General features: G+C 36.7%; 1 protein-coding gene across 1 annotated transcript; it reads right to left on the bottom strand.

Annotated features, from left to right (window-relative positions):
• Nucleotides 1-7,703: 7,703 nt before the first annotated feature.
• LOC133632238 (gastrula zinc finger protein XlCGF57.1-like) lies at nucleotides 7,704-21,237 on the bottom strand. Its single transcript, XM_062024557.1, has 2 exons — nucleotides 20,774-21,237; nucleotides 7,704-10,893 (listed from the first exon to the last, which is right to left on the bottom strand). The coding sequence occupies exons 1-2, from the start codon at nucleotides 20,886-20,888 to the stop codon at nucleotides 9,356-9,358; spliced, it is 1,653 nt and encodes a 550-aa protein (XP_061880541.1). The 5' UTR covers nucleotides 20,889-21,237; the 3' UTR covers nucleotides 7,704-9,355.

Raw genomic sequence — 21,237 nt, 5'->3', positions numbered from 1 at the left:
TCGATCTGTTTGCGCATGCGCCAAAAATCAGCCATTTAAAAGCCGTTTTATTTTTATTTTCACAATAAAGGCATCTTACTCATTCTTATTTTATATAACCGTTTTGCAAGAAGTATTTACGGATAACATGAAATAGTCGAACACTGCACTTTAAAATACGTAAAACAACTTTTATCCATCAACATCGTTCAAATGAGTTTATTAAGTTAAAGTTAAAGTACCAAAGATTGTCACACACACACACACACTAGGTGTGGTGGAATTTGTCCTCTACTTTTTATTTTTATTTATTTGTATTCCTTTTTTCTTTTTCTTTTTTTAATACACTGTCGCACTTTGAGGTTGTTTGCTCAATGTAAACTGCTTTTTACAAATTAAATATATTATTATTCTGATTCTGATATGTTGAATTGTTAAAATGGTTCTATTCTTGATATTTTGTCATTGTTACAAACTTTAATCGACTGAACTTTTTATTTTTATTTTATTTATTGTAGTTTTCTATGAACAACTAAAAAAATTAGGTCACAGATGTTTTTATTTTTCTATCTTGCTTAATTAGCAGGCAGTCATTTAAAATATTTTAAATCCCTTTATTCAACAAATCAAATCAAATCATTATTTTTTATCAAATGTGGAGGGAATAACTATTACTTTTCGATTTTTTTGGTGCGTTCAACACTAAGCCTATTGGTTGTGTAGACAGTGCCTTAATTATGCCAGCAGGGGTCACTGTAGTTTGTGCACAGTCAGAGTCGTGTCGAAAGAGAGTAAACAGGCGCCATTACTGCTACCAAGGACGTGTGTGGCTCAGCCTGGATGCATGCATTTCGTGCTGACTTCATTTTCCTGATGAAATAAACCAAAAATAAAACATCTACATATAGTTCTAAACATACTCCAACTACCATGAATTGATTTAAACTTAAAGAAGTTGAAAAACTTATTGGGGTGTTACCATTTAGTGGTCAATTGTACGGAATATGTACTGTACTGTGCAATCTACTAATACAAGTTTCAGTCAATCAATCAATCCTAAACTCCCAATAAAACATGCTTTTATTTTGTCAACATATAACTTCGCGGTCCGACGGCACAGTAAAATAAAAAAATACACACAACGACCAAAAAAATGACTTCTTAGCCTCAATTTGCCAAAATGTTATTTAGCTTTGGACTGACAATCTTGTGACTTTTGTGTAAAGTATGTCAACTGTGGTGTCTGCCTCCAATTATTTGTAATCACTCATGAAGTATTGTTGTAAGTCATCTTTCTGTTGTGTAATATGCTAAGTGAATACATGCACTTTTGTACTTATTTCCGCATATTTCTGCACAATAACTCAAACATGGTGGAGAAGTGATTTTTGGTCCACATCATATTATGCTTGACATGTTTGTTGCCACGTATATTTTATATGACACTATCAGTTCACTTTATCATTTATTATTAGACCCCAGAAATGTTCTTTATTTCTTCCCGGTAATGTTTATTCAGTGTATTTGTATTGTTTCTACTTTCTCTTCTACTATTACCGAATTGCATTATTTTGATTATTTTACTGAGGTTCAAAGCTCGTCTGTTTTTGTCAAACCATCTCTAATTTATTAATTTCTGTTAAATCTGTTAACATTTCTACAAATGCTTCTTATATTATTAATTATATAAATAGTTTTAAGTAAACTGTCCATTTTACAGTAAAAACTTTACATTCACAAAATTCTACTGTAAAATTTAGTGTTGTATTTTTTAAAAACATTTTACGGTAAATGGAAAAACAGTACCACATTTTTGCGGGGGGGGGGGGGGGGGTTTGCGGAAAAAGCTGAAAGCTGGCAGCTTGGTTGCCAGAATGTTTGTGTTAAATTGACATTGGTTTTTACAACATGATATTGTTCATGGAAAAAACAGTACAAGTTCTTTTTTTATTCTGGCAACTCAGCTGCCAGTTTTTCAAACCGTAAAAACAAATGTTCCGTCTTTCCATTTACAGTAATACACCGTTAAAAATAACAACCGTAGATTTCACAGTTAACTGGCAGCTCAGACAACATAATTTTAACTAAAAAAACAGTAGTAGTTTTTTTCCCATTTACTGTAAAGAACAACGTAACATTTATTGTCATTTTTATTCTTTTGATGGGTAGTTTGCTGTAAAGTATTTTCGTTTATTTTTATTTAGACAAAAACATGTTTGGAAAGTATGATAATATACTGTAATATTTGTTGCAATATTGGATATTAATAATGTTTAAAAGGCATGCAATTTCAAGCAGTACATATATTTTTTCTGTCAAAATGAAAAAAAAATCTACTAGTACTTTATTGAAACATATAATTAAACATTTAGTTTGCGGGCCAGATCAAATGATGTCGAAGAGGACCAATCCAAACCAGTAGTGCTGATAAAGGCCCCTTCAGGGCCACGTTATTTTAAGAGTGAGTTTGCGGATCTGACTATTTATTGACCTTTTATTATGAAGGGTGCTGTCTCGCCGTCTGATAGGAACGTAAAAGTCCCAGTTACTATTTTACGTGACACTGCGGCCTCAAGGTCTATAGAGCTGTGTTGCCTCTTTCACACAAAACCTCCTTAAAATGTAAAAAAACAACAACAAAAAAACAACCGTACGTCAGATTTTTCAAAATAAAGCCATCTTAACTATGTGAGTGACAGGTTACAAAAACTAATCAGAAGTGCTAATAACGGATATTGTAGAGGCGGTCAACAATCATTTTACTGAGCAAAACTGACAACTGTCGGCCGTAACCACACCAAAACAACATTAGCAACAAAGCTAATATCTAGTAAAACCGGCCTCACCACTAAATGCACCAAAACAAACAAACTATAGGCAGCCGATCTTTTATTTGCGGCAAACATCTTTCATTTGCGCCAAACGGCGCACAGACTCGGCTCAGCCGGTGATGCGTTCACTGTCACAAAAACAGTCGGACAACTCCAACGCCACACGTCACTGTAATTGCGAGGGCCCATTTAGTGTTGCCAATAATGAATGTTAATTCATGGATATTGATGCGCGTGACCAGTCTTCCCCTCAGGGAATAAAACACACTGGTCAATCCCAAGTTCTTTTAGATGACATATATGTTGAGTAAAAAGGACCACAGACACAGAATGGCACAATAGCACGTTTTACTGAGGCCTCAGGAGACCAGCCCTTACAATGCGACAATAGCATCAGCAAGAAAAGGTCTAAATCCAAACAAAAAGAGCGAAAACAGCCCCTCTCGCCCAGAAAGGAGCGTAGGTGCTTCTTCAAAACAGATAAGGAACTGGCCAAAACAGCTAAGTGAGCCGACAAACAGGAGCTTATAAGACAACTCCTTCATTCCGCACTCCATCCAGCTGTATAATCACTCGCCATACAGCAATAGAGGATATCTGTCTATTACCAGGCCGCTTCTATGTTAGCTACCTCTCTTTGTTTATTATGTCTATTTTGTGCTGGATCTACTCGCTATTTTATGCTGCCCTTTTCTTTTCTTTTTTTGCTGCAGCTGTTACATCTACTGTAATATTGTACATGGTAATTGGGATTTGATATATTATATAATAATATAATATAAATGATATAACATATCAGTATATATTATATACTGTATATATAATATGTAAATATTACATATATGTTGTATTTTATATTGCTATTACGGTACATTTTTAGTCTATTTCATACCTTTTGTTTTCACCCTCTTTTTGTGCCCTTGTGTGCGTTATCCTTTCTGTCCTTATCCTTTCCATCCTTTGTAGCTGAGCTGCTGTGTGGAACAATTTCCCTCGTGGATCATTAAAGTTTGTCGAAGTCTAATTCCAAAACAAAGAGTTTACTAGCGGACATAAGATAAAAGCAAGGAGGTCACGAGAAGACACGCTACATGGGAAATTACTAGCTGCTTTAAACATGACTATGGATTAAAAAAATAACACTTAAAACTATCTCATTCTCATGAAATGTGGTTGCAAGATTACATAAATGATATTTTTGACAGACAAAAGGTTGTACACTGTAGCCCATGCTTGTGCTACGGCACACATCGCCAAAAGTGTTCTCTGAAAGGGGTACAGGTCTCAAATTCTTCCACAGCAGGACCCCCACCCAGACATTTAACATGCAGCTCACGATTTTTTTTCCAATTTTTTTGTCAGTGGGCCAAATCACTTATGTTAAAAAAATCATAAAATGCAAATGTCTGCTGTAGTTTGATTATTACAATAAAACATGTCACTTGTTGTGTCAGCTTTTGGTACAAGTGTGATGCTGGTATGGCCAAAATGTGAAAAATAGCGCTTTTTTCCCCAGGAAAATCCAATATTTATTATACTAAAGGAGCACTATGTTATTGTTTACTTTATTACTCTAGTACAGGGGTCGGCAACCTTTACCACTCAAAGAGCCATTTTGGCAAGTTTCACAAATTAAAGAAAGTAATGGGAGCCACAAAAAAAAAATTAAAATGAAAAACACCGCATAAAAAGCTTAAATGCTTTGTGCTATGTTAACTAGGGGTCTCCGACACACGCACCGGCACCCACTTTAATGTGGAAATTTGATGTTAGTGCAGCCCGCGAGTTTTGAATGAATGGCGCTTGATAGTGTCATACTTACCAACCCTCTCATTTTTCCCGGGAGACTCCCGAATATCAGAGCGTGATGACACTGCATTTGGCGCCCTCTACAGTCTGCCCTAAAAGTGTACCTGCTCGACCACATGTAGAATGCAGTTTCAGCTTGCTCACGTAAGTGACAGCAAGGCGTACTAGCTCAGCAGCCACACATCTTACACTGACGGTACCAATACCCAGAATCCCATGCAGCCCTAACTCTTCCGCTCAACCAACGCACGGAGGGGGGTGATGTGTGGGGGATTTGGTGGTAGCGGGGGTGTATAATGTAGACCGGAAGAGTTAGGGCTGCATGGGATTCTGGGTAATGGTTGTGTTGTGTTTATGTTGTGTTACGGTGGGATGTTCTCCAGAAATGTGTTTTTCATTCTTTTTTGGTGTGGGTTCACAGTGTGGCGCATATTTGTAACGTAACAATGTTAAAGTTGTTTGATACGGCTACCGTCAGTGTAAGCTGTGTGGCTGATGAGTAAGTATGCTTTGCTGTCTCCTGTGTGTGCAAGTAATAACAACATGCAACATGTGGCTGGACTGGAACGCTGTATGTAAATGCTATAGAGGACAATTACTGCAGTGCAATTAGGGCATGCCCTTTATTTAGTAATTAGAGTGTAAATAGGATTATTTTTTCCCTGGGAGTAATCTAGGAGAGACACTGAGATCCATAAACCTCCTGGGAAAATCGGGGGGGGGGTCGGCATGTATGTAGCTGAGCCGCATCAGAGTGGTCGCCGACCCCTGCTCTAGTATATGTTGGGTTTTTTTGTTTTGTCATAAAAAAATACAATCATGTGTGCTTACGGACTGTATCCCTGCAGACTGTATTGATATATATTGATATATAATGTAGGAACCAGAAATATTAATAACAGAAAGAAACAACCCTTCTGTGCGAATGAGTGTGAATGGGGGAGGGAGGTTTTTTTTGGGTTGGTGCACTAATTGTAAGTGTATCTTGTGTTTTTTATGTTGATTTAATAAAAAATAATTTATTTTTTTATTTATTTCTTGTGCGGCCCGGTACCAATCGATCCACGGACCGGTACTGGGCCGCGGCCCGGTGGTTGGGGACCACTGCCATATATGGATAATCCGCTTGAACAAAACGTCACACTGGAACAAAATTCCAAACGGACCGCTTGGGAGGAAGTAAGAAGGAAGGCAAGTTTGTTTTATAAATATCTCTGCTGTCAGGGACCGCTGTCGGTCTTGAACCCCAAGATGCAGAGATGGCAGGTGCAGGGCGGGAAAACATGACTTTAATGTCGAAAAACAAATAGTGCAACTGGTAAGTGCACATGCAGGGACAACAGGAAGCAGGCAACAGGAACCAGGATAACAGGAAACAGGCGACAGGATACAGTATGCAATCATCGAGCCCTGACCGGAGGGCGAGGCAGGCATGAATAGCAGCCTGATAGGCAACTGCAACCAGGTGTACCAGGCTGGCAATCAGGGACAGGTGAGGGGAAACGAGCGCTGAGGGACAAATGCAGGAAATGGAACCAAAATAAGAGCGCTGACAGGAAATAAACACAGACACAGAGGACAACCCAAACAAAACCAAACTGTCAGTAACGAGCCTGACATCTGCAATGCCTCCACAGTTTGATTTCAAATGTTCAGGACTCAATCCCAACTACACATAAGCAGGGACTAATAGGTAAAGAAAATAGTTGGTTTTGCATAATAGGGCCCTTTTGAATAGTCATAAAAAACGAATAAACTTAATTTGCATACAAAAACCAATTTAAAAAATTAAGTTTAATGAACTATAGCGCTGAACGAGTTTTTGCAGTGAAACCTACAAGATCGACATATGGAAGTTTCTCAAGAAAGTACGATTTTACAACAGCTGGAAGTAACAATTAGTTACAGCTAAGAGCTAATAGCTAACAGTCCCCTGTAATTAATGAACCAAGTGCTCCCAACTTATTTCCACCAGAACCTCCTCTGTTTTCAGGTCAACTCTGCAAAATTTCGACTGCTATCATCTGTGCAACGTTTCCCTGTTGGCAAGTTGCCAAGTTCCACCGTCCTCATGAATTTGGGCCGTCTCGTGCTGACCAAAGATGAACTCAAGTTTTCTTCCGGTTCCCGTTTCAGCCATTTGGATTTCTTCAATAGTTTGTTGTGTCATTTTTATACAGAGCCAAAAAGTTGTGAGCGAAAAGATCTTTACGCTCGTAACCTGTGAATCTCCTGGGGGCTCGGCCCCCCACTGTTCTTAAAACCTAGTGACGCCCCTGTTTTTCTCAGACCTGGAGTCATGGAAGGATATATCATTTATTTTGAAACCATACAGGTGTGTACAGAAACCCGAATTATGTGCTCAGTGGCCTTAAATTGCCAAGCCAATTCTCTTTTAGGCAACTTTTCCCGACTTGTCCCGATCATGTTTTGTTTAGTTATGTTCTGTTAATTTTGGACTCCATTGTTCCTGTTTTTGTGCACCCTTGTTTGTTTTAGTTTCCATGACGACTCATTAGTTTCACCTGCCTCATGTGTTCGGGACACGCACCTGTTCTAATCAGGAGATTATTATTTAAGCCTGTCGTTGTCAGTTAGTCGGGCTGGCGACATTGATTGTTCCATGCTTTGTTCAAACTGATCGTTTCATGCCACAGATTCATGCTTGTTTTCATGCGATTATTCGCTTCATGCTATGCCAAGTAAGTTTTGTTTATTCATGCCACAGTTAGCGAGTTTTTTGTTTCATGTTCATAGTTTATGCTAAATCTTAGCTTTTGTTTCCTGCGTTAAGTTGTGCCTTCGCCTTGAGCGCTTTTTGTTTTTACCTTTTTGAGAGTCATGATTAAAAATGTTCCTACCTTCAAGCCTTGTCCGGTATAGTTTGATTGCATCCCGGGAGAACAAATCTTGCAGTAAGCTGCGAAAAAAACCCCGTCGTGACAGAATGTCGCCAGCCCGACTAACTGACAACGACAGGCTTAAATAATAATCTCCTGATTAGAACATGTGTGTGTCCCGAACACATGAGGCAGGTGAAACTAATGAGTCATCATGGAAACTAAAACAAACAAGGGTGCACTAAACAGGAACTATGGAGTCCAAAACTAACAGAACATAACTTAACAAAACATGAGCTGGACCACGGATCATGATAACTTTATTTGTATATCAAACATTATCGGGGCCTGAGACAAATAATACAAAAAGAGGACACTATGTCAGGTTCAAACACCGATAACATCTATTAAACAGACAAGAAGCAAGGAATTAAACAGAGACAGGATTCAATTTAGCTCAATGAGGATAAACGTCTGGGCTGTACTATTGCAGTCTTCCACCACGCTCTGACAAAAGGATTGCGCGCCTCCTCTTTTATTTGGACTGATTACATGGCAACAGTTGTTTCTAAGTGGAGAGGGGGTCGTAAACAGCCATTGCCCTCGGTCACAAAACAGTTCAAAGAAAAGATGCCTGGAGCTCGCGTCAGGTCCTGCTTCCTCTCCGCTTTGTAGATCTCGGGTCAAGACTAGATCTTCCTGTGGATTACAATAGTTAAAAGAAACCGACACCTTCATGTCGCTTCCCACAGTGGAGTTTTACAAGCCTTTTGCTTGGTAAGATCAAAGACAGCTTTTGTCCTCTCGCCTCATGGAAACACAAAGTTTTGTGACAATTATTCTGACACACTACATGTTTACTGCGCTTATATTTGTGTCACATGAGTTTTTATTTCTGTAATAAAACAGAAGTAAATGTTGTTGAACATAAGGGATACTTTGTAACTACAACACTATTACACAAGATTGACACAACACGAACACAACTTCATGATCATTAATGTACACTTCCGTAATCCAAAAGGAAGGTGAGGGAAACCCCATCCATGTTGTTCTGAACCAATCCAAGTTGTGTAGCTGCTGTTCTTAGCATCAGTCGAACTCACAGGAGGAAAAAAAACATTTAATTCTTTTTTTTCTGTTACAGATTAACTTAGAAGACAACTAAGTTAACACACTAAAATGCCGACTGTATAAAGAATTGCTTGAATGTTTAGTTTGATGTAAAGATTTTAGCACTAACAAATTTAATTCGACACATGCTGAAACACCATACATGTTGTGCCTTTTTTTTTCAGAAAAAGCTATTGTACGAACTCTGAAACTAAAGGGTTTTTCTCCTGCGATCAAACAATTTGCTCTTTTTAGTGCAGCTTTGAACACAAACGGGTGTATGTTTTTGTATCTTAACATATATGTTATTGTCTGGCATCTTTCTTACGCCACATATGGAACATGTTTTTTATTGTCTGGCATCTTTCTGACGCCACGTGTGGAACATGTTTTTTATTGTCTGGCATCTTTCTGACGCCACGTGTGGAACATGTTTTTTATTGTCTGGCATCTTTCTTAGGCCACGTGTGGAACATGTTTTTTATTGTCTGGCATCTTTCTTAGGCCACGTGTGGAACATGTTTTTTATTGTCTGGCATCTTTCTGACGCCACGAACCATGAATTGATTTACGTGGACCCCGACTTAAACAAGTTGAAAAACTTACTCGGGTGTTACCATTTAGTGGTCAATTGTACGGAATATGTACTGTACTGTGCAATCTACTAATAAAAGTTTCAATCAAACAAAAAACGTGTGGAACATGTTTTTTTTCTATTGTGTGTTTCCCTTGTGTCACCTCATACATCACCTGGAAAAAAAGCTTTTCCCACAGACTGAACAATTAAAGGCTTTTTTCTCCAGTGTGTGTTCTCATGTGTCCTGTGAGATGAGTCTTGAGAGAAAAGTTTCCCCCACAAACTGAACATTTAAAGGGTTTTTCTCCAGTGTGTGTTCTCATGTGTCCAGTCAAATTTTCCTTGCGTGAAAAACCTCTCCCACAAACTGAACATGTATATGTTTTTGCTCCTGTGTGTGTTCTCATGTGTGCAGTCAAATATAGTTTTCGGGCAAAATTTTGACCACAAACCGAACAATAAAATGGTTTCTCTCCTGTGTGTGTTCTCATGTGTGTTGTCAAATCACTCTTACGAGAACATCTTTTACCACAAACTAAACACATGAATGGTTTTTCTCCTGTGTGCGTTCTCATGTGCACAGTCAAATGGATATTTTGGGAAAAATGTTGACCACAAACTAAACATTTAAATGGCCTCTCTCCTGTGTGTGTTCTCATGTGTGCTGCCAAATTAGCCTTTTGAGATATATTTTTACCACAAACTGTACATTTAAATGGTTTTTCTCCTGTGTGTGTTCTCATGTGTCTAGTCAAATTGAGTTCACGATAAAATGCTTTACCACAAATTGAACAATTAAATGGGTTTTCTCCTGTGTGTGCTCTCACGTGTGTAGTCAAAGTTTGTTTTTGAGAGAAGTTTTTACCACACACTGAACATATGTATGGTTTTTCTCCTGTGTGTGTTCTCATGTGTGTTGTCAAAGTTTGTTTTTGAGTGAAGTTTTTACCACAAACTGAACATTTGTATGGTTTTTCCCCTGTGTGTATTCTCATGTGTTCAGTCAAAATTGGTTTTTGGGAGAAGCTTTTAGCGCAAACTGAACAATTGAATGGTTTCTCTTCAGTGTGTGTTCGGATGTGTATTGCCAATTCACTCTTGCGAGAAAATCTTTTACCACAAACTGAACACCTGAAAGGTTTTTCTCCAGTGTGTGTTCTCATGTGGTTTGTTAAATGGGTATTGTAAGCAAAATTTCTATCGCACTCTGAACAATTAAATGGTTTTTCTCCTGTGTGTGATCTCATGTGTGCTGTCAAATTGATCTTTTGAGAAAATGTTTTACCGCAAACTGAACACTCGAAAGGCTTTTCTCCTGTGTGCGTTCTCATGTGTACTGTCAAAGTGTTCTTTAGTGTAAAGCTTTTAGCACAAACTGAGCAACTGAAACATTTTGTACCGCTCTTTTTTTTGGAGCAATCGGACTGTTTGTTGTCAGTGTGAGTCCTCATATCACCTTCACAGTCTGTATCGCTGCTCAAAGTTACTTCAACCTCGTCTTCAGCCTCACTATCTGACAGTGGAGCTAAGAGATTTTTCACTTGTGGTTTCTCTTCATCATCTTCAGTCTTCACAGAGACAACAGTCAATGACAACTTGGTGAGATCAGCTTCTTGAGTTATCCCAAATTCCTCCTCTTCCTCTTTAATGTGGGGGGACCTTGGATGCTCTTGCTTCAAAGTGGAGCCTTCACCTTGCGGCTCAGGGAAAATTTCTTCCGTATGACCAATCAGTTGCTGGACGTCTGCAGGACAAAAACGACATAAAAATACTTTAGTTCAGACATGATCCATGACATATTTATCCTTTAAATCATTTCACACACTGTCTTCAAAGTACTGCATGTGTGTGTAGTGTTTCATGGCCACTCCTTTAGTGCCTTGCCAGAATGATGGATCAGTGTTTACATGACATGGCCTAGACTCAGGACAGGTGAAATTTTGCGAGGAACAAATGATCGAAGTGGATTTCTATTTTGGCTTCCCACGGTCATAAAAACATTACAACCAAATAAAAAGTGATTAATGGGCCGTGCAATTTCCTGAGAAAGAAAGAAAAGTGTTGTCAGTGGTTAGGATTTGCGGCAACATGCGTGGAACAAAAGACTGCACGCTGCAGTTTGGTTAAAAAAGACAAAAGCACAACAAACTTATTCCAGCATCTGAAACAGAAGCATCCTTGGGGGGGAGGTGGGTGGTATGGGTGGGATATAAACAAAAATATTTGGACATTTAGGGCAGACAATAGATATGATTTATGTGAATATGATGTAATGGATAGGAATGTCTGATGCTGGATGTCAATAAAAAAAAGGAAAAAAAAAGAAAAATAACAGTGATATCGATTTGACTTTTTTTTGCTAGAATTTATTGTAAAAATAACAGTGGTATTGTTTTTACATTTTAATGTATTTTTTTTGTTGCCAGAATTTTACAGTAAAAAACAACTGAGGTATTGTTTATATATTCTTGATTTTTTTTTGCCAGAATTTTACTGTACAAATAACAGTGGTATCGTTTTTTACATTTTTCAAATTTTTACTTGAAAAATAACAGTGATATCGATTTGACTTCTTTTTTTTTTAGCCAGAATTTATCATAAAAATAACAGTGGTATTGTTTTTACATTTTCATGTATTTTTTGGAAAAAAAGAAATTTGACTTTTTTTTTTTTTTTGCCAGAATTTATCGTAAAAATAACAGTGGTATTGTTTTTACATTTTCATGTATTTTTTGGAAAAAAATAAATTTGACTTTTTTTTTTGCTAGAATTTATTGTAAAAATAACAGTGGTATTGTTTTTACATTTTAATGCATTTTTTTGTTGCCAGAATTTTACAGTAAAAAACAACTGAGGTATTGTTTATATATTCTTGATTTTTTTTTTGCCAGAATTTTACCGTACAAATAACAGTGGTATCGTTTTTTACATTTTTCAAATTTTTACTTGAAAAATAACAGTGATATCGATTTGACTTCTTTTTTTTTTTGCCAGAATTTATCGTAAAAATAACAGTGGTATTGTTTTTACATTTTCATGTATTTTTTGGAAAAAAAGAAATTTGACTTTTTTTTTTTGCTAGAATTTATTGTAAAAATAACAGTGGTATTGTTTTTACATTTTAATGTATTTTTTTGTTGCCAGAATTTTACAGTAAAAAACAACTGAGGTATTTTTTATATATTCTTGATTTTTTTTTGCCAGAATTTTACCGTACAAATAACAGTGGTATCGTTTTTTACATTTTTCAAATTTTTACTTGAAAAATAACAGTGATATCGATTTGACTTCTTTTTTTTTTAGCCAGAATTTATCGTAAAAATAACAGTGGTATTGTTTTTACATTTTCATGTATTTTTTGGAAAAAAAGAAATTTGACTTTTTTTTTTGCTAGAATTTATTGTAAAAATAACAGTGGTATTGTTTTTACATTTTAATGTATTTTTTTTGTTGCCAGAATTTTACAGTAAAAAACAACTGAGGTATTGTTTATATATTCTTGATATTTTTTTTTGCCAGAATTTTACAGTACAAATAACAGTGGTATCGTTTTTTACATTTTTCAAATTTTTACTTGAAAAATAACAGTGATATCGATTTGACTTCTTTTTTTTTTTGCCAGAATTTATCGTAAAAAAATAACAGTGGTATTGTTTTTACATTTTCATGTATTTTTTGGAAAAAAAGAAATTTGACTTTTTTTTTGCTAGAATTTATTGTAAAAATAACAGTGGTATTGTTTTTACATTTTAATGCATTTTTTCGTTGCCAGAATTTTACAGTAAAAAACAACTGAGGTATTGTTTATATATTCTTGATTTTTTTTTTTGCCAGAATTTTACCGTACAAATAACAGTGGTATCGTTTTTTACATTTTTCAAATTTTTACTTGAAAAATAACAGTGATATCGATTTGACTTCATTTTTTTTTGCCAGAATTTATCATAAAAATAACAGTGGTATTGTTTTTACATTTTAATGTATTTTTTTGTTGCCAGAATTTTACAGTAAAAAACAACTGAGGTATTGTTTATATATTCTTGATTTTTTTGCCAGAATTTTACCGTACAAATAACAGTGGTATCGTTTTTTACATTTTTCAAATTTTTACTTGAAAAATAACAGTGATATCGATTTGACTTCTTTTTTTTTTGCCAGAATTTATCGTAAAAATAACAGTGGTATTGTTTTTACATTTTAATGTATTTTTTTGTTGCCAGAATTTTACAGTAAAAAACAACTGAGGTATTGTTTATATATTCTTGATTTTTTTTTTTGCCAGAATTTTACCGTACAAATAACAGTGGTATCGTTTTTTACATTTTTCAAATTTTTACTTGAAAAATAACAGTGATATCGATTTGACTTTTTTTTTTTTGCCAGAATTTATCGTAAAAATAACAGTGGTATTGTTTTTACATTTTCATGTATTTTTTGGAAAAAAAGAAATTTGACTTTTTTTTTTGCTAGAATTTATTGTAAAAATAACAGTGGTATTGTTTTTACATTTTAATGCATTTTTTTGTTGCCAGAATTTTACAGTAAAAAACAACTGAGGTATTGTTTATATATTCTTGATTTTTTTTTTGCCAGAATTTTACCGTACAAATAACAGTGGTATCGTTTTTTACATTTTTCAAATTTTTACTTGAAAAATAACAGTGATATCGATTTGACTTCTTTTTTTTTGCCAGAATTTATCGTAAAAATAACAGTGGTATTGTTTTTACATTTTAATGTATTTTTTTGTTGCCAGAATTTTACAGTAAAAAACAACTGAGGTATTGTTTATATATTCTTGATTTTTTTTTTTGCCAGAATTTTACCGTACAAATAACAGTGGTATCGTTTTTTACATTTTTCAAATTTTTACTTGAAAAATAACAGTGATATCGATTTGACTTCTTTTTTTTTTGCCAGAATTTATCGTAAAAAAATAACAGTGGTAATGTTTTTACATTTTCATGTATTTTTTGGAAAAAAAAGAAATTTGATTGTTTTTACATTTTCATGTATTTTTTGGAAAAAAAGAAATTTGACTTTTTTTTTTTGCTAGAATTTATTGTAAAAATAACAGTGGTATTGCTTTTACATTTTAATGCATTTTTTCGTTGCCAGAATTTTACAGTAAAAAACAACTGAGGTATTGTTTATATATTCTTGATTATTTTTTTGCCAGAATTTTACCGTACAAATAACAGTGGTATCGTTTTTTACATTTTTCAAATTTTTACTTGAAAAATAACAGTGATATCGATTTGACTTCTTTTTTTTTTGCCAGAATTTATCGTAAAAATAACAGTGGTATTGTTTTTACATTTTCATGTATTTTTTGGAAAAAAGAAATTTGACTTTTTTTTTTTGCTAGAATTTATTGTAAAAATAACAGTGGTATTGTTTTTACATTTTAATGCATTTTTTCGTTGCCAGAATTTTACAGTAAAAAACAACTGAGGTATTGTTTATATATTCTTGATTTTTTTTTTGCCAGAATTTTACCGTACAAATAACAGTGGTATCGTTTTTTACATTTTTCAAATTTTTCAAATTTTTACTTGAAAAATAACAGTGATATCGATTTGACTTTTTTTTTTTTTTTGCCAGAATTTATCGTAAAAATAACAGTGGTATTGTTTTTACATTTTCATGTATTTTTTGGAAAAAAATACATAAAAAAAAAAAAAACAGAAGCATCCAACCCAGTGGGGGAAATGCAACTCTTTACAAGGCGAACAAAACCGTAACAACAAACAAACTGACTAAAAAGCAGCTTATTGCGGTGGAATCATTTACTATGAAAGTATCATGGATGATAAGAGAGAAACACGATGGGGGACGATCACTAAAACAGTCGCTAAATATCTGGTGAACATACACTTTGTGTTAGCTACTTACTAAAACTGTGCTTTATTATTTAGTTGTATGCAATATGCAGTGTTACATTTTTGTTTAGGGGAGTATTTTATTCATGTTTTGCCTTCCAGCGGAAGGTCTTCAGTTGTTTGAAAATGATTCTATACAAGGTGCAATTCATATTTCTTGTACAAAACCCAAAAGCAGTGAAGTTGTTACGTTGTGTAAATGGTAAATAAAAAGAGAATACAACAAATCCTTTTCAACTTATATTCAATTGAATAGACTGCAAAGACAACATATTTAATGTTTCAACTGAGTAACATCATTTTTTTTTGTGCAAATAATCATTAAATCAAAATTTAATGGCAGCAACACATTGCAAAAAAGTTGTCACAGGGGCATTTATACCACTGTGTTACATGGCCTTTCCTTTTAACAACACTCAGTAAACATTTGGGAACTGAGGAGACACATTTTTGAAGCTTTTCAGGTGGAATTCTTTCCCATTCTTGCTTGATGTACGGCTTAAGTTGTTCAACAGTCCGGGGTCTCCATATGTCGCTCCAAAACCTGTATCAGTGTTTCCCACACATTCATTTATTTATTACGTCCACCACAAATTATTATTATTATTTTTTTTTGTCCTGTCCAGCTTCTCAGGCAAATCATATAGTTGATGTAGATGCCCATATAGGCTGTTGAGATTTACTTTACAAAAGAGAAGTGTAGGATACTTCTCTTGTTGCCTTATTTGTATTTGACCACTACTGTTTTCTGTTTATTTGTTACTGACTGTGGCAGGAAAACCTCTGCCTCTGTTTCACTTTATGTTGCTGGTAAATAATATGGTTGTAGTAGTAGGCTAAAGTTAAATTATTTAGTATGCACTAATTAAAGGGGCAGAGCTTTAAGAGACATTTTAGCTTTTATATTTTATAAGATATATTTTTTGTAAGAACCACAATTAATAAATATATTTCAGTGAATAACTTATTGTTCAAATCTGTATATAAATATGTACATAAAGTGTTGTAATTATATTGTAAAATGGATGGATGGATGGAAGTTTAAAACAAGACTGTTATTATTAATTAGTAAGTACACATTTTTTTTAGCCTTTTTAGAGAAAATCATATCATTGTAGTAAATTATGCAAATTGATCGATGATGTCATGGTGACCACGCCCATAGCCACGCCCCCACTGCCACAGGTATCTTGGCAGTTTATGGGAAACACTGCTGTATGTACCTTTCAGCATTAATGGTGCCTTCACAGATGTGTAAGTTACCCATGTCTTGGGCACTAATACACCCCCACACCATCACACATGCTGCCTCGTACACTTTGCGCCTACAACAGTCCGGATGGTTCTTTTCCTCTTTGGTCTGGAGGACACGACGTGCACAGTTTCCAATGTGAAATGTGGACTCGTCAGACCACAGAACACTTTTCCACTTTGCATCAGTCCATCTTAGATTAGCTCGAGCCCAGCGAAGCATTTCTGGGTGTTGTTGATGAATGGCTTTGCATAGTAGAGTTTAACTTGCACTTACAGATGTAGCCACAAACTGTAGTTTCTGACAGTGGTTTTCTGAAGTGTTCCTGAGCCCATGTGGTGATATCCTTTACACACTGATGTCGCTTTTTGATGCAGTACCGCCTGAGGGATCGAAGGTCACGGCCTTGCCGCATATGTGATTTGTGATTCACCAGATTCTCTGAACCTTTTGATGATATTACGGACCGTAGATGGTGAAATCTCTAAATTCCTTGCAATAGCTGGTTGAGAAATGTTGTTCTTAAACTGTTGGGACAATTTGCTCACGCATTTGTTGACAAAGTGGTGACCCTCGCCCCATCCTTGTTTGTGAATGACTGAGCATTTCATGGAAGCTGCTTTTACACCTGTCAGGTTCAAACACCGATGACATCTATTAAACAAGACAAGAAGCAAGGAAATAAACAGACAGAATTCAATTTGGCTCAATTGAGGAGAAACGTGTACATCTGTACCCTTGCACAGTGTCATCACGCTCTGACGGAAAAGGTTCACGTCTCCTCTTTTATTTGAATATTCCCTGTTGACATAACAACATCTGTTTCTAAAGGAATGGGAGGTATGTAAACAGCTCTTGTTTTTGGGTCACATTAACACAAAAGAAAAAGATGCCTCGGGCTTGGGCTAGTCCTGGATTGAGCTTGGGCAGGTCTTGGATGACAATAGATAACCCCCCCTCCCGTCTCCTCCCACCGTACACAATGGAATTTTCCAAGCCTTTGGCTTGGTGCAACAAAGACAACCTCTTGTCTGTTCATTGGGAACTTAGAGAATGGAAAGTTTTTTGATAATTTACATACAATTTTTCTGGCAGCACCCAATCATGGCACCCACCTGTTCCCAATTAGCCTGCTCACCTGTGGGATGTTCCAAATAAGTGTTTGATGAGCATTCCTCAACTTTCTCAGTCTTTTTTGCCACTTGTGCCGTTTTTTTAAAAAACATGTTGCAGGCATCAAATTCCAAGTGAGCTAATACTTGTGAAAAAAATAACAAAATTTACCAGTTCAAACGTTAAATATCTTGTCTTTGCAGTCTATTCAATTGAATATAAGTTGAAAAGGATTTGTTGTATTCTCTTTTTATTTACCATTTACACAACGTGACAACTTCACTGCTTTTGGGGTTTGTATTTTTGTTAAATATAAGCTACAGTATTTGAGTTGGAAAAAAAACAAAAAAACTCCACAATCTTGAGTCATCGCTTGCCGTTTGCCAAACCACTGATGAGAAGCACTGATGTAAACAATAAAAAATAACGATTTACCATTTGAAAGTGTTGTTTAGTAAATGTTCACTTGAAAGAAAAGCTTTGTGGTACTCAGTACACCCCCGAACTGTTTTACAACCTTTTCTTTGAACTGCTTTGGTAACCAAAGGCGATGGCTGTTTACGACCCCCCCTCCCTTAGAAACAGATGTTGCCATGTAATCAGGGAAAGTCCAAATAAAAGAGGAGGCGTACAATCTTTCGTCAGAGCGTGGGATGACACTAAACAAGGGTACAGTGTCTACACGTTTCTCCTCAATTGAGCTAAATTTAATTCTGACTCTGTTTAATTCATTGCTTCTTGTCTTGTTTAATAGATGTCATCAGTGTTTGAACCTGACAAGACTATATAGACTATATATAATATATTACTTAAATTTGTTTTCATTTCTAAAAAAAATGGTTTTCATTTAAAACAGCACTAGGTAACTTCTTAGTCTTCATTCAATATTTTCATAACTTTTGGGACATGGACTTACAACTTGTTGAATGAAAGCTCTGTCATGGCCTGAGGGCGTAAAATTACTGCTATCATGACAGAAGCTGCAAAACCCCCGACGAAACAGAAAGTTTTGTCCGAGGAGACAAAAAATAAGAAAAAGGGAGGCTACCCGGAAAAAAGGACAGTCAAGGATCAACATTGCTCACTGGCATGAGCTCAAAGATGAGGAGGAATTTTCGACCAATGCCGCCTTGGCTCTGTTCCTGCTAAACTAGTAAGTACCTTTCGATCCTTAAATCGAAAAAATGATGCTAATGTGCGGAAATGTGCATGGTAGCAATAAAAAGCCACCACACAGCCTAGCAGGCACAAGACATTGATACAACGTTGATTATACAAAACCCAAAACCAGTGAAGTTGGCACGTCTACTATGCAAAGCAAAAGCCATTTATCAACAACACCCAGAAACGCCGCCGGCTTTGCTGGGCCCGAGCTCATCTAAGATGGACTGATTCAAAGTGGAAAAGTGTTCTGTGGTCTGACGAGTTCATATTTCAAATTGTTTTTGGAAACTGTGGACGTGGTGTGAAAAGAACCATCCGGATTGTTTAAGGTGCAAAGTGTAAAAGCCAGCATGTGTGATGGTATGAGGGTGTATTAGTGCCCAAGACATGGGTAACTTACACATCTGTGAAGGCACCTTTAATGCTGAAAAGTACATACAGGTTTTGGAGCAACATATGTTGCCATCCAAGCAACGTTACCATGGACGCCCCTGCTTATTTCAGCAAGACAATGCCAAGCCACGTGTTACAACAGCGTGGTTTCATAGTAAAAGAGTGTGGGTACTAGACTGGCCTGCCTGTAGTCCAGACCTGTCTCCTGTTGAAAATGTGTGGCGCATTATGAAGCCTAAAATAGCACAAGGGAGACCCCCGGACTGTTGAACAACTTAAGCTGTACATCAAGCAAGAATGGGAAAGAATTCCACTTCAAAAATGTGTCTCTTCAGTTCCCAAACCTTTACAGAGTGTTGTTAAAAGGAAAGGCCATGTAACACAGTGGTAAAAATGCCCCAGTGACAATTTTTTTGCAATGTGTTGCTGCCATTAAATTCTAAGTTAATGATTATTTACCAAAAAAAAAAAAAGTTTCTCGGTGTGAACATGAAATATCTTGTCTTTGCAGTCTATTCAATTGAATGTAAGTTGAAAAGGATTTGCAGATCATTGTATTCTCTTTTTATTTACCATTTACACAACGTGCCAACTTCACTGCTTTTGGGCTTTGTATTAAAACAGGACGTACTACTGTAATTAGTCCTAAGTTATTAACAAAAAGTGTCCATGTCTGAAGAATTAATTTTTTGATGAAATTTATAATGAGATGCTGGCTTTTTTTTGCAATCTAAGTAAAGTGTTGTTTTTTTTAAACCCACCCATACATCCATCTTCTTCTGCTTATCCGAGGTTGGGTCGCGGGGGCAGCAGCCTAAGCAGGGAAGCCCTGACTTTCCTCTCCCCAGCCAGTTCGTCCAGCTCCTCCCGGGGGATCCCTAGAGTCAGCCGGGAGACATAGTCTTCCCAACGTGTCCTGGGTCTTCCCCGTGGCCTCCTACTGGTCGGACGTGCCCGAAACACCTCCCTAGGGAGGCGTTGGGGTGGCATCCTGACCAGATGCCCGAACCACCTCATCTGGTTCCTCTCAATGTGGCTTTACTTTGAGCTCCCCCTGGATAACAGAGCTTCTCACCCTATCTCTAAGGGAGAGACCCGCCACCCGGCGGAGGAAACTCATTTGGGCCGCTTGTACCCGTGATCTTGTCCTTTCGGTCGTAACCCAAAGCTCATGACCATAGGTGAGGATGGGAACGTAGATCGACCGGTAAATTGAGAGCTTTGCCTTCCGGCTCAGCTCCTTCTTCACCACCTTCTACCATCCTAGTCACGTCCGTTGTGTCCTTGAGCAAGACACTTCCCCCTTGCCCCCGGTGCCGCTCACACTGGTGAATGAATGATAGGTGGTGGTCTCGCTTCCGTCAGTCTGCCCCAGGGCAGCTGTGGCTACAAATGTAGCTTACCACCACCAGGTGTGAATGAATGATGGGTTCCCACTTCTCTGTGAGCGCTTTGAGTATCTAATAATAGAAAAGCGCCATATAAAATCTAATCCATTATTATTATTATTCTTGTTCTTTATGACCTCCAATCCTCTGCACGTTGATGTAGACATGTGGTCCAGTCTTCTCTTCACATCTCTTACTCTTCCCCAACATCTCTTCTTTCACATCATTATTTTCTTTACACAAGCGCTTGTTTTGCTCTTCCACTTTCTTCATTTGACTTTTGCATTCTTTCATCTCCTCTGATGTGAACTCCACTGCCTTCTTCAAGCTAACAATCATGGCGGCTCTTTCTTTACATTCTTCAACAAGTTTCGACTTCAAAGGCCTTGAAATTCAAATAGCTTTCAAATGACAAAACTTCAAGTCACTCACCTTCGTCTTTCGTCTTTATCTCCGTTGGTGATTTGCTGGAAGTTGGTGGCGCTGATTCTCTTTCATGTTCTCTTTTAGCGGACGTCGCCATCTTAGCATAGCAGTAGTCGTCCATCTTCTATCACGTCTTCAATCTTCACTTTAGATAACACTCCATCGCTTCAAACTCAACTTTCGTTTCGCGGGCTACGAATATTTGACCATTTTTATCGCTGTTGGATCGCAAATGCTAAACTTTCTCACAAAGCCGCAGCCTTCCGATCCGCCATCTTGGTCGCCACCACAGTCTTTGAGCAGCTCGATCCATTTGCGCATGCGCCAAAGGTCGGCCACTTCCGCTCCTGCTCTCGTCCTCTTATTCTGTTGACATCTGTTCTTTTTGTTTATTCTGCCTGCTTTCTAGACATGAATTTGACACTTATTTCATGTTTCTTCATTCTGCCTGTTTTCTAGACCAGTGTTTT

This window comes from Entelurus aequoreus, linkage group LG17 (assembly GCF_033978785.1).
Source record: "Entelurus aequoreus isolate RoL-2023_Sb linkage group LG17, RoL_Eaeq_v1.1, whole genome shotgun sequence".
Taxonomy (NCBI): Eukaryota; Metazoa; Chordata; class Actinopteri; order Syngnathiformes; family Syngnathidae; genus Entelurus; species Entelurus aequoreus.
This window is presented reverse-complemented; position numbering and strand designations above follow the sequence as displayed.